We start from the raw sequence: 17,476 nt of genomic DNA on the forward strand, positions 1-17,476 counted from the left end.
CACCCCGTCGGTTGTCCTGTCTCTGGGCCTCGGCAGTCTCCTTGTCTTTGTGACTTTGCCACTTTTGTTGTTTGTTATTTGTTTTGGTACTGGGGACTGAACCCAGGAGTTATCTACCTACCCTGAACCACATCCTCAGCCCTTTTTATTTTTATTTTGAGGCAGAAGAGTCTCACTAAGTTGCTGAGACTGGCCTAACACAGCTTCCCAAGTCCTTGGGCATATGGATGTGGCACCATGCCCAGCAATCCTGACACTTCCTAAGAGTACTTACCAGTGATTTTATAGCATGTCCCCAAATGTGGGTTTGTCTGATGTTTACTTGTGAAGAACACCAAAACCTGGTGTGCTCTTCTCAGTGTATTGTGTCACAGGTAAAATCAAGTTGATGTCTTAATCCTGACGATACTAACCGTGATCATTAGGCTGAGGTTCTGTCTCTGGGTTTCTCTGCCGTGAGGTTACTATTTTTCCTTCTGTAATAATAAACATTGGAGGCCAGGTGTGATGATGCTCATAATTCCAGCAACTGGGGAGGCGGAGGCAGGAGGGTTGCAAGTTCAAGGCCAGCCTCAGCAACTTAGGGAGACCCAGTCTCAAAATAAAAAATAATAAGAAAGGCTGGGGATGTGGCTCAGTGGTCAGGCACCCTTGGGTTCAATCCCCAGTACCAAAAACAATGGGGAAGATCTGTGGGCCTGGACAAACTGCTGGCTATCCAACTTCTGCTACCTCAGCCTCGGTGTGTGCACCGTGTCCCGATGGTGCCTTTCTGCCTCCTCACACTTGCACAGGTATTGATCGAGTGATTCAGCAGGACGAGCTGCTCCTGCCTACCCACTTGTTTTAGTCCGCTGTGTTCATACCAGCACGGGCTCTTCGCGGACTCACTGGTTGCTCTGTGACTTGGGATGCTTCCCTCCATCACCGGGAGCTCCCTGTGCGTTTCTGAGGCACATCCCTCCTTTTTCAGTCTTTCCAGAGTTAGCCATCTTCGTTGGTGAGAGGGGCATTCCGCTGTGGATTTGGACTTCCCCAGGACTATTCTGCAACCCTTAGCTTGCCCACGGGTCTTGCGTGGGACGCTGGCTCCAGCCTCCTGCCCATTCTTCAGCGCATCTTCTGATTCTGAATGGCATCTTCTGATCTGTTACTAAGATCAGGTTTCGTTACTAAGTTGATTTTGGTTCAATTAACACTCCGTGCCTAACACCCACATTTCTGCTCCTGTGTGGACCTCCCGCTTCCTCCTCCCCGCCTGACCCCTCCTGCGCTTCCTCTCCCATCCCCACCGTGCTCACAGGAGAGGAATCCGGGGCGGCCCCCGCACACGGTGGGATTCCTGTCCTGTCAGACACGTACCCGCCGTGTGTTGGACAGCTGGCTTCCTCCTAAGTCAATCACACGAGGAAACCCACATACTCCTCTCGGGCTCACCACTTACGTGACGTTTTCTGCCCTGCTTGTTTATTTCCATAGATTCCAAAGCCCTGTGACATTCCTCTCCCCGCTGAAGGACGTCATTTAGCTTTCCTTGGATACGACTCTGCTGGTAGTCAGCTTTTATCGATCCATAGATGTCTATTTCCATCCCTCTTTGAAAGGTCATTTTCACTGACACAAACTTCCAGGTTGGCAGTTATGTTTCTGTCCCAGCTTTTTAAAGGTGGGTGTCCACTGTCCCTGGCCCCGTGTTGATCCCAGCATCCAGCATCCTTTATTCCTGCTAATTTTAAGATTCCCTCTTTGCTTTTAGTTTTTATTATTGTAACCATGGTCTCTGCTTTTATATTTCCTGAGTTTGCAGCGCTTTTTGGATTTAGACAGTGTTTCCCAATTATTCTGTAAGAAAGAGCCGTTCCTTCTCTCGTGGACGGTTCTGGATGTGTGATGATCTGGCCCATATATATTTTTTTCAGCTATTTTCCTGCCCTTTTCTTTCTCTCTCTTTGCCTTCTGGGGCTCCAATTGCTTCCACGTCAGACCGTTTGAAATTGCCCGCAGGTATCTAAATCTGTTTATTTTTTCAATCCTTTTTAAAAATCTTTTTTTCTTCTTGCTCTTCAGATCATACAATTCCCATCTCAGTTCCACAGACTCTTCCTTTAATTCTTTTCACATGTTTATAATAGCTGCTTTAAATTTTTTTTGACCAACTTGAACACCCCAGCTATCTTGGGCTCGTTTCCATGGATGCTTTCTTCCCGACTGTGGCCCGCATCTACCCATATGTTCTGTTGGACGTTGGACGCTGTCAGCAGTATTTGCAGAGACTGGGTCTCTTTCTTTCTCCTCAGGGTGCCGAGTCTTGCTTTAGAGATCAGCTCAGCCCCCGTGAGGTGTGCACTTTATGAGTCAAGGTCCACAGAAGCTCAGGCATTCACAAGACTCTTTATTTGGCGAGGCTCGAGGTCCAGATGCCTCCAGTGGGTCTTTGTGGGATCCCTCCCAGCTTCAGGGCCCGTCTAAGCAGGTCTGAGTCCAGGTCTTCCTCCTAGTCCTGCAGGTGCAGGTGACTAAGCAGATGCTCCCCGGCACTGTGCCTTCTAGGCTCCGCCCTACCTGGCCATCTCTGTTCCACGCTCAGCCCTGGGGTTGCCGAGTGGTAAGATGCTGCATGTGCCCGGAAAGCCCTCGGTGGTTCACGATGATGCCACAGGCTGACCTCACTCCACGGCTCTGAACTGTCGCCCCCACTCAGTGAACTGCCGTGATGGTGCCGTGTCCTTCTCCCAGGGAGGTCGCCCTGCTGCCTGGGGCCCCGGCTGCAAGCTCATCCAGTTGGAGCTACATCTGTGAGGGTCTTCTTTAGCTTCCTGTTGTCTGTAACAGAGGAGGATTAGGTGGGAAAGGGGGAAAGTCAGAAGAATTACACAGGGAGTGTGAGTGGAAAGGACAGAGAAGGGAGAGAATTCGCGTGTGTGATGCACAGAGGAAACGCAGCTCTCTGTACGTGTGTTCACATGTCGTCGGCACGACACAGAGACAGAGGCAGGCCCGTGGTTCCTGCCTTTGCCATGAGGATGACCGTTCTGACTTTGTTCTTTGCTGGCGCTTTAATGAGACAAAACGCAGACTGCTTAGCCCAGCACCGGACCCTACACGGGCAACCCGCATCATCAGCACTAGCGTCCCTGCCCGTCTGCTTGCTTCCTGCTCCTGTTCTAGCTCGTCAGAGGGCTGGCCTTGGGCCAGCAGCTGGCCCCTCCTGACTCACCGAGGGCACCGTGTTCTTACGGCTTCCGGGTTCTGGGCTTTTCCCCACTTGGGATGGTGCCTGTGGTGAGCGGGTACACTGCTCTCAGTCCAGGTCCCAGCGTTCCTCGAGACCCTTGCAAAGACGGAGGCTTTTGAAGGAGGAAGCGTGAGGAGGGAGGTCCTCTCCTCTTACCGAGCAATTAGGAGGCACAGCTCACGATTCCTTGATGGTAACGAGTAGCTCCACAGCACTGCGTTTAGAAAGCACTTCCACGTTACTTACTTAAGCCTCACAGACAGACGTGCCCCTCCCCTGACCCCCAACCCTGGGGTCTTCATCAGTGCCGTCCTGGGGCCACACGATGTCCTCACCAGCAACACTGCACAGCGTTTGACCTCAGGACACCCATCCCGACCCCAGTTCCTCCTAGTTGCCTCGTTTTCTATTGATGCCATGACAAACCACCACAAGCTTAGGGGCTTAAGACCATGCAGAGTCATAGCTCACGATCACCAAGGGTCACAAGTCTGGGCACAGCAAGGCCATTGCCCAACCCAGGCTCGGGCAGGACTGCCTCCCTTTCTGGAGGCTCTGGAGGGGAATCCTCTTTAACACTCACTGCTGGGGTGGCAGAATCCACTCCGGTGTGGTTTTAGGACCCAGGTCCCTGTTTCCCTGCTGGCTATTGCCTGGGCTTGTTTTCAGCTTCTGGAAGCTTCTGGTTGCCTGGCTTCTACATGCCTCTCCTCCAAGACAACAGCAGAGGGCTGAGTCCCTTTCCTGCTCCCGATCTGTCTGAACTGCCCTCTGCTGCCTCATTTACCAATCAATCAATCAATCAAAGTATTCATGGTGCAGACATCATGTGACAGAATGCTAAAGAGGATACAAAGAGCCAGAGACACCAGAGACACTCCTAAGTGCATGCAATCTGGTGGGGAGTCAGGCAGGAGCTGGTGAAAGTACTGACACAGAGCGTGCACGTCCGGGACCTAGTGACACACACAGACACTGAGGCAGGAGAGGCAGGAGAGGTGGCTCTCGAGTGCTCAGAAGGTTGATGTGCACCTGCAGGGCCAAGGCAGGGGTCCTCCAAGACAGCAAAGTGCAAGTGGAAGCAGCTAGAACGACCAGGGGCCTGAGCTGCTCTGGGGTCCAGGGAACGCACCCAATTAGCAACCTCAGGGCCTCTGGAGTGCAGGCCTGCAGACGTTCCCGAGTCCTGGTCCCAGAGTTCAGTGGATGAGTGGGGAATCGCGGGGTCGTGGGACCTGAGCGCGTCCTCTCTGAGTTCTTGCAGGGGTGAGACTGACCTTCAGCCATGCTCTCCTGGGAAGCTCCCTGGTGTTGCTCCACACCCAGCACCCATGCTCCTGGGGTGTCGCAGGCGTCCACGGCAGCTGTAGAGCGTGTGGCGTGCTGTCGGGAGCCTGCTGCCTCAGGCTGGAGCGGGCAGGTCTCCAGGCACGGACAGAGCAGCAGGCGGGCGCTCCTGGACAAGGAGGAGGTGGGCCACCGCTGGCTGCCGTTCTCTTCTCCAGCACTGGGGCCGGGATCGTGGGCTGAAGTCCTGGGAGCAGCAAGTCTGAGGGAGCCTTCCCAAGCTGCTAGGACACAGGCCTGTTTGGAGACAGCGGTGGTGGGGCGGCTGAGTGGGTAATGAGGTGGCCGCCACCTTCACAGGTCAGCACTGGAGCCTGCTGAGCCCGCTGAGCCCGGAGGCTGGCAGGGCAGAGTCCAGAAGCCCTCAGCTCCTCCCCCTTTCTTCCCTGCTTCCAGGAGAGCCCTTCCTTCCTTTCTTTCCCCCTTTCCTCCCTTGCACGGGTGGAGGGTGTGTCCAATGAGAGGTGAGAGTTACGTTCTGTCGCTCACGGGCAAGGGGCAACTGCTTAGCAGCCTGGCTAAGAGACAGAGATGGGGGCAGGGGCATCATGAGCATCACCCAGGCCAGCTGTGACCAGCGCCAAGACCTGCCTGGGCCGGAGACCTCAGGGGAGGCACCTGCCATTGGCTGCTCCCCAGAAGACCCTGTCTAGAGGCCCACTGTGCCACACTCCCCAGGCAACTGTGACGGGCAGAGGGTTTGTGCAGGGTGGGCTCCGGTACCTGGCATGGCAGCACCTGGGAGCCGGGGACCTGGGGCGGAGCATCCTGTGCCTCCCTGCTCAGGAGTACACCATCCTCGAGGACGCCGACCTCCCAGATGCTGGAGCCATAAACCCCGTGTAAGTGAGAAGGACAGCGCGCCGCGTCCTGCCCTCCCAGCCTGTGGTGGCTGCCCTCGGCTCAGGCTGGAAGCACCCACCAGGTCTCGGACACGGTGTGCAGCCTCACTGCTGTGTCCCCGTTGCCAGCACCCACCTCTAGGCCTCTGTTCATCTGTAAGATGTGAAATGGAGGCTTTGTGCCCACTGACAGCACCCCCGTGGCCCACCTCCCCTGCCACAGCGGCCACCGCTCTGCCTTCTGTTCCTGTGGCCTTGCCTCCTTCCCACACCCACACAATTGGACTCACATGGCGCTTACCTTCTGTGCCTTGCAGATTTCACGTGAACTCACCTCCTCAAGGTTCCTCGGTCCTGCAGCGGGTGTTAGACTTTCCTCCCTCCTGGGCACGACCTTGTCCTCAGTGGCACGCACAGCTGCATTTTGTTATCCACTCATCCTGGGGTGGACACTAGGGTCGCTTCCACCTTTAAGCTGTTGTGAAGGGTGTGGCTGTGGACAGGGGTGTGTCAACCTGTCCAAGCCCCTGCTCCCAGTTCCCTGGGGCGGGCACCCGGAAGTGGAATCACAACACCAGGGTTCTGTATGTGTTGCCGACTGACTGGTTGTCCCCAAGGGAAAGGTGTCGCGCAGAGCTAGCACCTCTGCCTTGCTCTCCTGGACTCAACCTGTTGAGGCAGTGCCCCTTGATGCCTCAGGTCACCCTGCAGCACAGCAGCGATCCTTTGCAGCCGGATCCAGGCCAGGTGTGCCTCTCATGATGCATGGCCACTGTCCACAAGTCATGTGCTGGAGGGACGTGAGGCAGAGCATGTGTCCAGCAGGCCCCTCACGCCCCTTCCGGCCTGGCTGCCCTCTCGGGAATCCTGGGGCTCTCCTGAGTTTCCGTGCATGTTCCCATCCTCTTCTGAGACTCCTGGGTCCCTGCTGGAAAGAGGAGAGGAAGGAGGAATCCGTCAGCAGCGAGGTGCACACGAATCTCATGGGGTCAAGACATGAGTCCTGACTCCCCTGAGTTTGCTAACTTCCCTGAAGCCAGTGGGCCTGGCCAGGAAGAGGAAGAGAGAGAGCCACACTGCCCCGGGGTTCACGGCATCTCCGACAGCCAGAGCTACAGAAGGCTCGTGGACTGACCGCACCTGAGGGCGGGATCTGGGCCCCCACTGGGCCCCTCCCAGAAGGTGTCCAGAGTCTACTTGAGTCTAATGGTGACATACTTTGCCAGAGTGTGATGGTTCTCATCTTAAGTGTCCCCCTAAAGCTCATGTGCTGAAGGCTTGGTCCCCTGCTGAAGGCACTGGGGGTTGTGGGAATGTCAGGAGGGCCACCTCTGTGCATGTGCTTTTGAGAGGACGATGACATGACCCTCCTGCACACAGTGACACTGGGGCCACACGCTGCCCTGTGAGGGTTCAGGTGGTTGGGAGTGGGGCCGTGCTCTGGACGTGTATGAGGAATCTCAGTCCCTTCCTCTCACTCTCTCTGGCCACCCTGAGGGAGCAGCTCAAGGACTTCCCCAAATTCCTTCCTCACCCCAGGTCAGAAACAACGGAGGCAGCTGACCATGGACTGAAGGCTCTGAAACCCAGAGCCAACCCGAGTCTTTCCTCCATTTATCTCAGGTATTTTGTCATGGTGGTGCAGAGTCAAGACAAAAAGTATCTAGTGTCCTTGACCTGGTTGTAATGCGGAACTGGGACAGTGTCTCAGCCGGAGAAGTGAAACAGAGAGAGAGTGGAAAATTCATCTGCAGCAAACATCTAGATGGTTTTCAAAGTTCAGTGTGGGCCAGAGGCGTGCTGTCTGGTTGTCTCTCGTGGCCAGGAAGCCAGCCCCAAACTCACTGGCGAAAAACGACAGTCATCTGATGATTATATGTCATGGCCCAGCCAGAAGATGTGCCTGGTCTGGGGCGTGGACAGAGCAGGTCACCAGGCAGTTCAGTTTACAGGGCTGAAGATGGCCACGCTCCTGTGGCTGCTGTCTCAGTGCGGATGGGCTGAAGGCTGGGCACAGCGGACCCGTCATCTGGAACACCTCCACATGACCCTCCCAGCATGGCTCAGGATTCCAGGACAGGGCATTCCAGGAAGAAGGTAAAGAGCTCCTGTCCTTTTATGACCCAGCCTTGGAAAGCAGTGCAGGTCACGCCTGCTGCGCTCCACTGGCAGAAGCCTCACCAATCGCCCCGCCCCAGCAGGGAGGGCACAAACCCTACCTTCTGATGAGAGGAGAGCCAAAGAGCTGCAGCCGTGCTGCCCTCTCTGCATGTGCATCTGAGGGGACGATGACATGACCACACCTGCACACACAGTGGCCACTCATGCCACAGACTGTGGCCTGTGAAGGGTGACGTGGCTGGGGAGGAGCGGAAATTGCATCTTGCTGGGCACTGGATCTCATGGATGAGTTCGGCATGCAAGCCAGATCCTGAAGGACCGAATGTCCACTATGACAGAGGAGGAGGAGGCATGTCCTGGCAGGAGGACCCTGCGAGCAGAGACACAGAAGAGGCCAGCAAGGGCAGGAGGACTCCAAGGTGTGCTGCAGGAAGAGGTCGCCTCAGGAACAGAGTGGACGCAGAAAGGTCACATTGGCAAAGATTAGGGACAGGGTAGGATGAGCATGGCTTAAAGAACCCACAGAAGACAGGACAGGGTGGAGAACTGAGAGGATTTGTAGGAGTCAGGAGAGAAGGGGACTCAGGTTCTTGAGGAGCTGAGTACTGGCTGATGGCGAGTGTTCCGGAGACTGGGCCTAGGCTTCACCTTTAGAATAAGGGGCCTGTTCCTCCTCAGGGGTGGGAGCTAGGGAAAGAAAGGGATTACTGCTGGGCTTTTGAAGCACAGAGGAGTAAAGCAAGGGATGACCTCAATCCTGAGTAAGGCAGGGAGTGAGATTATTTACTGAAAGTTAAGAACCACTGATGAGTATGATAGACATCTACAAAATGTGTTTTTTTATTGTACAAGTCACTTCTACTTTTAATGCTTTTTCTGATTACAAAAACACAGCAATACAGAAGATTTTTAAAATATTTAAAAACACAAGAAATGGAAGTCACCTATATCCTCCACTATCACCTCTGGGCAAGGGCTAGGAGCTGCTCTATTTCCAAGCAGTCAATCTACTATGCAGAAACAATTCTATTTTATAATGCAGAAAGCAAGCATTTTACATCTCTGAGATTCTGGAGGGTTTTGTTTATGCTTCAACAGTCTGAGCACATATTTGAAGGCAGCCCTGCTGTTGAGATACTGAAACTTACTCAGCCATGCCTCTGCTTTGGAACCTTTGGCATGCTCCTGACTCACCGCTATTTTATCGGTGTGGACACGGCAGGCACGTGCAGATGTACCTATCTGTGTGATAGAGATGCTTCCTGCTGGCCTCTCTGTGCTCTTCTTAGCACACACACTCTTTCAAGACTCTTGAGGCATAGGGCAAGTTACCTTTCCAGAAAGGGTCACGGGTTTTTGCCCTCAGAATAAAGCAGCCAGGCACCCTCTCCAACATCTCCATCCCTGACAAGAAGTACCTGGGGAGCTGCTGCTTCTGGTAGCCAGCACCTTGGTCCTCTCTTTAGCATCCAACCTGAGCTCCTGTTCTAAAGAACCAGGGCTCAGAAAGGGCCTCTCTAAACCCCTTCTTTCCCTGGGGCCTCTTTGGGAGGGGTGAGCGGGTCAGAGGAGACTTGAAGGTGCCTTTCCCAAGGAGGTTCTGGGCCTTCGCCATCATCACTGGTTCCAGACGGCCCAATTGGCCAATAAGAAGAGAAGGACAGAACAGGGCGCTCGCTATTTTTTGACCGTGGCGTTGACTAGGCGGAAATACGTGTGGGCAGGAGTCGCGGGGCGGCAGCGCCTTGCTCAGAAGTGGCCCCACCGCGCGCGCACACCCCAGCCGCGGGGCCGCTCAGCGGAGCTCCCGGCAGGGGACGCGGCGGAGGGGCGCTGGACGCCCGGCGGGGGTCGGCCGCCCCCGCGGGCTGGGAGCGCGCCGCGGGCGGGGTGTCCCGGGGCGGCGCCCAGCCCCGCGCTCCGCCAAGTTTGCGCGCGGTCTCCGCCGACTCCCGGTTACCTGAGCCGGCGCTCACGTCACTGCCACATCATCTGGGCCTTTTATATTGCAAGGAAGCAGGAAAGAGGGAAGAAAAGCGGCGCCCGAGCGAGCCAATCGCGGGCGGGCGGCGGCGGGAGGAGCGCGCGGGCCGGAGCGGGGCCCGAGCCGAGCCGAGGGGGCGGCGGCCGCTCCGGCCGGTCTGCGGCGCTGTCCGGGGCGGCGGAGAAGATGCTGCAGTCCCTGGCCGGCAGCTCGTGCGTGCGCCTGGTGGAGCGGCACCGCTCGGCCTGGTGCTTCGGCTTCCTGGTGCTCGGCTACCTGCTCTACCTGGTCTTCGGCGCCGTGGTCTTCTCCTCGGTGGAGCTGCCCTACGAGGACCTGCTGCGCCAGGAGCTGCGCAAGCTGAAGCGCCGCTTCCTGGAGGAGCACGAGTGCCTGTCGGAGCCGCAGCTGGAGCAGTTCCTGGGCCGCGTGCTGGAGGCCAGCAACTACGGCGTGTCGGTGCTCAGCAACGCCTCGGGCAACTGGAACTGGGACTTCACCTCCGCGCTCTTCTTCGCCAGCACGGTGCTCTCCACCACAGGTAGCAGGCCGCGGCCACCGCGCGCCACCGCCGCGGCTTCCGGGCCTCTCCGCCCCCCGCCCCCAGCGTCTGGCCCGCCCTGGCCCCTTCGGCGGCCACCCGTGTGGGCAGGCGCCGCGGCGACGTGGCCTCGGAGCGCGACTTGGTGTGACCTCCCGTAACTCCTGGGGACTGGTCCCTAACCTTTGGCCTGAGTGGCCGCTGAGGCTGCGTCGCTGCGTTCCTCTTTCGGGATACCCTAAGCTAGATCGTCAGGTGAACTGGTAGCATCCTGGCCGCCCAGCAAGGCGGTGGTATATAGCAACTGCCCCTTGTGCGGAGTGCGGTCACCTTCCTCCTGACTGGCTCCCAGAGGGCCGAGGCCGCACAATCTAGTACCGACAGAGCTCTGCAGGCCACCTTCCAGACTGCGCCTTCTCTTTTGGTCACCATGCATCGATATTTAGGCTTTTAGTACCCGGGAGGCAGCTTGGGGGTGGCTGAATGACATCACTCTGCTCTTTGCAGGTGACCTCTAACAGACCGGCTTCTTTCAGAGTAGGAGGAGGGTGGGGGAGAGGAAAGCGAGTGTCTGATTGCCCAGGAGCCAACAAAATGGGGCACCCTGATTCAGCAGTTATTTCAACTTTAGGTCTGCGTGGCTCCCGGTCAACTTCAAAGCACCACCTCCTGCAGGAGGCTCAGGAGTGGAACAGCGTCCTCAGGTACAGGGGGGAGGGACGCAGCCCCAGGCGCCATCGCTAAGCTGGATTATTAGATCCTGGAAGGCTCTTTCCCCAGCCTTGGCCAGTGAGGGAGGGGCACATGCCCAGGTGGAGACAGATGGGTGTCTGCCTGCGGCATGAATCTCCAAGGGCTCCAGCTGTCCCTCCTCCTTTGAAGCAACCCATTTTGGTGAGCACAAGGTCACACACTTGCCAGTTCTCAGTGTAACCAGAACGGGCCTTCTGGTTCCCCGCAGGGAACACTTTGTAATCCCTGCCAGCGACCTTTACAGGTGGATCCCCCTTGTGTGACTCCCTCCTCCCTGGCTCCACCTCCCAGGCTCTGTGGGTCATAAACCCTGAGGGCTATACCCAGTTGATGGCTTTGGCAGTTACTCAATAATGAGTGATAATAACATGGTCCATGAAGATCACATAGCACAATTATTCAGAAGTTTGGGGTGAATCACTGAGCTGCCCTAAGCTTATCTTGAAATAAATAGAAGTAGGAGTCTAGCTTGCATCGTGGTATTTTAAAAACAGTGCTAAACATAACCCTAAACAAGGCAAACCTGCATCTCCCTTCCTGAAGAGCGGTCTGCCCTTCTTACTCTGATTTTTATTTCAGCAAATGCTACCTCTGTTGTACTTACCTAGCTCTGTCCCTCTGCTCAGGCAGAATTCACCTTGCTTTCTGTTTGGATTATGCTTGGCTAGAGCAAGAACCCTTCATTATCTACAGAAGTCAGTATTTCCACGGGGCTACAGGAAGTTCACCACTGGGTCATGATGCTGGGTAAGCGTTCTGAGGATGGTGATAGTGCTCACTGTGTACCTTGCAGACAGGACAGAGTGAGGATGTACGGTGGAAAAGAACCTGCTTGCTTTTCCTGGCGGGGAGGGTTGTACATGGGTGGCGAAGCTCATGTATAAGCTCAGTATCACATGTCCTTAACGAGACGTCCACAGTTAGTGTACCTCTTGCTTCTTCTGGGAAATCCTTCTATTTAAGATGTGAACCATCCTCACACTTTTTAATTAGGAAAAAATTTCAGTTTGTGTAGGACAGGCAGTAGGGACAGATGTCTTATTATTGGTATTCAGATGGCATTGTAGTTCCTCAGAGAGTCTGGATTTATGCACAACAAGGGTCCATTTAGGAAACCAGTGCAAGGGGCACTTAGGGACACACCGAGTGAAAACAGTGCCTCTCGGTTTGTAAAATTAGCAGGTCAGTGGACTCTGGTCACAAGTGCAGCGTTCCGAGTCAGAGGCCCTCCTCTGTTGGTTTTGCACCGAGCCCTGTTGGACACAGTGATATTCCTTGTAGTCTCAAAACTGGTTTGGTGGCAGAGGGTCGGGTCACTTTTAGGTTAAAGCTGGTAAAACCACCTCATTACAATGGAGCTCTTCTCTGGCAGAGTGCCAGGCAGCTCAGGGGAGCTGGAGCCGATCCTATCTCCGGGCACATGCTGTCCCCTTCCCTTTAACCCCTACAGCCTGTCGGTGGCCATCACTGAGTCAGCCAGCGGCTGCATGGCACAGCCCCTCCCTGAATTGTCTGGAATAGTGATGACCGGCATCACAAAGATGCTGTTCTCCGTCGCCTTCGTTATAACACAGGTTCATCAGTGCCTTTGTGTCCCAGTCTTCTCGTCCCCAAAATTCCGAGTGTCCATTTCTGGAAGGAACTGGGTGAGGTCTTCATGGTCTATTTGGAAGAAGCCTTAGGTTGGCCCAGTCCACAGTGTTTTCTTCGTTCTCTGCCAAGGACTCAGAGTATTTCTAACAATCAACTTAATACCTCTTTAATTCCCCTTTGAGGGGAGAGAAGGCTGTTCTCCTCTGCCAGGTTGGTGACTGAGGCACCAATAATGAAAGACAGGCTGACAGGAGAGCAGCGTGCACATCTGTAAGTGTTACGTGGACGGAGCCTTCGGTGTTGGCGATGGATAGGACATTCTTTTCCTCTGGGCCTGGGGTGGGTGCCCCTGGATGAGTGTCATCTTCAGCAGAAGGTCAGACATGTGTAGCGTGGCCTGCTCCAGGGCAGAAGGTGAGGAGGAGGAGGTGAGGGCGGCCTTCCTGCTCTGCTGCTTCCTCAGATGCCATGGGGCCACGTTTTGGAGTGGAAGTATTGATCCCCTTCGCCCTTAATCCAAAAAGAGACACAAGGACATCTCCATGAGAACTGGCTGAGAGTGGGAGAAACAGAACTTTCTGGAAGGAAGAGGGGGCTTGAAAGCCAGAGGAGAAGGAAGTATCCCCACCTGACTCACACTGTGATTTACCTGAGGATCGAGGACAGGTCTTAGTGGTATTCGGGGAGTAAGATGTAATTTTTTTGAAGTTCTCTTTAGTAACCACGTAACACTTTGAGCCACATTGTTCATTCTTTTTAAAAATTTCTTTGTGTTTGTTGTTTTCCAATATACATGATAGTAGAGCATGTCTTGCCATAGCCCACATACATGGAGTCTCACTTCCCGTTCTTGTGGTTGTACCTGATGTGGAGTTTCACTGGTCATGTATCATGTGAGCACAGGAAAGTGAGGTCTGATTCCTTCTACTGTCTGCATGGTTCATTCTTTTTTTTTTTTACTTTGGTATCAGGGATTGCACCAAGGATTGCTTAACCACCGAGCCACATCCCCAGCCCTTTTTTGTATTTTATTTAGAGACAGGGTCTCACTGAGTTGCTTAGGGCCTCTCTAAGTTGTTGAAGCTGGCTTTGAACTGGTGATCCTCCTGCCTCAGCCTCCTGTGCTGGGATTACAGGCGTGAGCCACCGCGCCTGGCCCTCGTTCATTCTTAAGAATCACGGGTGATATTGCTTTGCCACAGTGTGTTCCTTATCCACTCCCACCTTGGCAAACGTCCATGCCCTGACAGGAACGCTTGGTAAGGTAGCGTTTCATTCCTACGCGCTCTGAGGGCAGCTACTGTTTGCTGACGTGGGATCTGCAGGACGCTCTCTCTGCTTCTATATCTGCAGCCAACGTGCCTTTCTGCAGATGCTGTCTGGTCCCTGTTCCTGAAGAGATGTTTCGAAACTATCAAAAATGTGCCCAGTAAAGGAGCTTTTGGGGTTTGTTTGCAGTGCTCTCTGATGTAGCCAGAGGGGGAGCTACGAAAGCACAGGTGGTTTTCAGGAAAACCGGACCCGTGCCTGGCTCCCGTGCGTTCACACCCACACCTGTTTCTGGAGCTACCAGAGCAGAGCAGGGCTGAGCCACCCACAGTCGGCTCCTGGGCCCGACCTGTCCCCTCTGCCTGTGCTTGTGTGGCCTGAGCTAAGAATGGCTTCATGTTTTCAGATGGTTGGGGAAATGTCAGAGGGACAACAGTATTTCCTGACACATTAAGGTTTTAAGACAATCAAATTTCATGCCCCGAAAGAAGTTTTATTGGCCCACGCCACACCCTTTCCTTTGTAATTTGTGGCTCCTTTCCGGCGGCTGTGGCAGAGGTGGGTAGTTGTGATGGAGACCATGGGACCTCCAGACCCAGGACACGTCCCGCGTGTGCAGACCCAGCGTGCTACACTGGGGAGAGACGTGCTGAGGAGCCCTCGAGGTGTTCTGCCACGCGACACTTCCTTGGCACTTCCTGCTCAGCTCAAGTGGGAAGCGGCATCTGAACTGTGGGTCCCCTTCAACAACCGCTTGCAGAACCGGGGTGGCTATTACAGGTGTCACTGATTTGGGGGCAGATCTGTGACACTGCTTTTTCTATTTAAAGCTGTACTTGGTGTAGGGATCGTCTTATCCTAAACACGGAGTAGAGAGGACAGTGAAGATGACCGAGCAGAGTACTGAACCAGGAGGAATGGGAAGTGGCGTGCGCTGAGGTTTCTGGTCTCTCCTCCCGGGAGAGCCTGTGCCTGGCTGTGCCTTCACGTTTACTTCCACACGTTGCCCTGCGTGGGTTTCAAGCCCGTGGCTGACTCAGCAGGGAAAGCATAGCCCAGGGTGTGGGTGACAGGTGGTGGGATGGCCAGCTTGGCATCCACAGAACAAAATGATGTAAGACACATCCTTTGCCCCTCCCTGGTCGGTGCCAGGCAGCCTGTGTGTGCAGCATCTTCCAGGTGTGCAAGGAACCCGTGAGGTGTGGCCTCCACTCTCCTCCTCTCTCCGGGACAGAAACTGAGGTCCGCATGGGGTCATGACTAGAGGTGACCTGCTCTGAAAGTGACCCCTGGTGCACCTGACCTGAGAGCCCAAGTAGTGCATTGGCCGTGTCTGCAGCAAGTTCACAGGTTCCCGACCCTGCACAGCAGACCATGACTGCATTTGGAGACAGGGACTTTACAGAGGAGGTTGAGAAGGAGGACCTGGCCCAAAGGCAGCCATCTGCAGATTTGAAAGCAGTCTCCCAAGAGACTGAACTTCTATCTCAGACTCTCAGCCTCCAGAACTGTGAGAAAATAAATTCCTATTGCCGAAGCTGCTGCGCGCTGGCGTTCTGTTATGACAGCTCTAGAGAATGAAGCAAGGGGGCCCCGTTATTTTTATTGGCATGAAAAAATAAATATAGGAGCACAAGATACAGGAATTTTAAGTCTTTTTACTATTACAGCAGTTTCATACATTGTACCTGAATAGGATGTCACCATGGTAGAGCCTACGTTTTTTGATGTCACTGATCCATTAAGAAAGGACTTCAGCTTGCTCCTGCTCCAGGCTGAGTTGGATAGCACACTCTGGAAGCATTTCAGTGTGGAAGCGTTTCAGCTTGCCACCCAGTGACGGTCCGGCGAGCGGATTCAGTGTTTCATTGTCAAACCCAGCTTGTCTACATGACGTCAGCTCTTGAATATTTTGAAGAGCTTCTCCCCCCCTCCTACAAACTTGCTGTTCTCTGTACCTGTTTTATAGCACCTGGAACACACTGTAACTGTTATCAATGGTTATACCTTGAAAGAAGCTGTGCCTTTGCTTTTTATGACCTAACTGTAAGTCTTGTTAAGAACAGGATCTTCCAATGTGCAGTGAACCTAGCGGGGCCCTCAGGACGCACTGTCCTGAACGGTGGGTGGGCAGAACATCTACAGTCCACAGAGTAGCGGACACGTGTGAGGCCAGAGCACTTGAAATTGCCCACACTCGGTCACTGTGACCCATGAGAAGGGTGAGCCCAGGTGAGCCTGCCCACTGTGAGGGTGGTCTCAGGGACAGATGCCTGACTGCGTCTAATGCTGTCTTTGGCACAGTGGGAGGGGCACCCAGCTGGATTTCATCCTGAGAGTCACCCACGGGTGCCAGTTACAGCTGTCTGTGGAGACCTCGCCGTGTTCACGTCACCTATTCCAGACAGGAGATAAAGGCCCTGTCAGAGCATGGTGCTCTTGAGGGGTTGCCCGTGACCCTGCTGTCCCTGGACTCAGCTGGATCTGGCTTCCCGTGGTCTTTCTCTGTAGGTCCTGTTTCTTCAGTCCTCAGAGTTGTGTTCTCTCTGCAGCAGCAGGTGCAGGGCTCTGGCCCAGACCTGAGGGCAGAAGCGAGGCAGAAGCGGGGTTCGGGACCACATGGCTCTTTCAGCTTGCTGCTCCTGAAGGCCGGCGTGGCTCTGCAGGCTTGCTGCTGCTTTCTAGGGGCCCTTGCGTTCCCTTTCTGCCATTCGCAGAGCACACTTGGTTGCTATGTTGACGAAGATGAATCGACTTCCGTTAGACACTCGCAGTTTTTGTAATTTGGCGGATGAGCGTCTGCCTTTCTGCCCTGGCCGCTCTGACTGGAGCTGACTCGTGAAAGGCAAGGCCGCCTTCCCAAGCCTCCGTGGGTGTGCGTATAGCACTGTCACCATGCCGAGGTCCTCTTGTTCCGTTCTGGTGGAAACCACAAACTGGCACTCCCTGAGCCTTCCAAGCTCTGAGCCCACGTGCCAGTGACTCTCAGCTCTTCGTGTGCTCCTATGGCCCGAGTGTCAGCAGTTCCCAGCAGCTAGTGTCAACAGCTCTCCAAGCCATTTCCTGGCAGCTGAAGGCCCTCCTCCCCGGAGTGGCTTCTGTCCAGCTCTCTGCTACTCTCAGGCTGCTGGGCATTGTCAGGAGTAGTGGCTCTTGGTGCCACCACCTCAGGGCCACCAGTTTGGCCTGCTCTTCCCAGGATAAAGATCACAAGCAGGCTGTGAAACTCATCGGAGCCAGGCTTTGCGGTGGCTCTGCTGCAGCACAGGGAGACGGAAGTCCCAGACTGACCCGAGCCTGAGGAGCAGGCTCCTTTTACAGCCTCTGTAGCCTCTCTACCAGTTCATGGCTGTGTACTGCTCCTGTGGACCAGATTGGGAACAGCCAAGGAGGAGGGGAGGCATCCAGAGGGGCTGCAGGGAGGAGTCCTCAGGCAAGGCACAGGTCTCTCAAAGGTGCCGCAGCCAGCGAAAGTGCAGTGCCCTGGGCCATCGCCGGGCATCGGACACGGCCATGGCTGACTCCAAGGCATTTGGGTCAGCCACAGCTGTTAAAGATGGAAGCAGAGCATGGATCCTGCTGTCTTGTCTCAGTACTGTGGGGGCTTTAGGTGGAAAGCTCACTCATAGACCCAGGTACCACAGAGTCGATGGAATCATGGCTGGATTCAGAAAGAAAGCCAAGATGAGTGCGGGCCTGAGGCGTGGGTGTGCACCTTGGAGATCACTAGAGATGCTTCTTCCTTGCTAAAGCTCCAGGGCCTCAGTCTTGACCCAAACAGGACCAACTGG

General features: G+C 54.9%; 2 protein-coding genes across 2 annotated transcripts in view; one reads left to right on the top strand and one right to left on the bottom strand.

The window, feature by feature from the left end:
- Window positions 1-1,182: 1,182 nt before the first annotated feature.
- On the bottom strand, window positions 1,183-7,719 carry LOC124961936 (uncharacterized). The gene is made up of 4 exons (XM_047520987.1): window positions 7,644-7,719; window positions 5,505-5,578; window positions 4,368-4,819; window positions 1,183-3,449 (listed from the first exon to the last, which is right to left on the bottom strand). Exons 1-4 carry the CDS (start codon window positions 7,717-7,719, stop codon window positions 3,413-3,415), a joined length of 639 nt encoding a protein of 212 aa, XP_047376943.1. The 3' UTR covers window positions 1,183-3,412.
- Window positions 7,720-9,272: 1,553 nt separating this feature from the next.
- Kcnk1 (potassium two pore domain channel subfamily K member 1) overlaps window positions 9,273-17,476 on the top strand; it is a 33,809-nt gene continuing 25,605 nt past the window's right edge. Inside the window, exon 1 of the mRNA XM_047520553.1 lies at window positions 9,273-10,070. Coding sequence (XP_047376509.1) covers window positions 9,716-10,070 — 355 coding nt within the window. The 5' untranslated portion in view covers window positions 9,273-9,715. The remainder of the gene's footprint in view (window positions 10,071-17,476) is intronic.

Source organism: Sciurus carolinensis, chromosome 12 (assembly GCF_902686445.1).
Source record: "Sciurus carolinensis chromosome 12, mSciCar1.2, whole genome shotgun sequence".
Taxonomy (NCBI): Eukaryota; Metazoa; Chordata; class Mammalia; order Rodentia; family Sciuridae; genus Sciurus; species Sciurus carolinensis.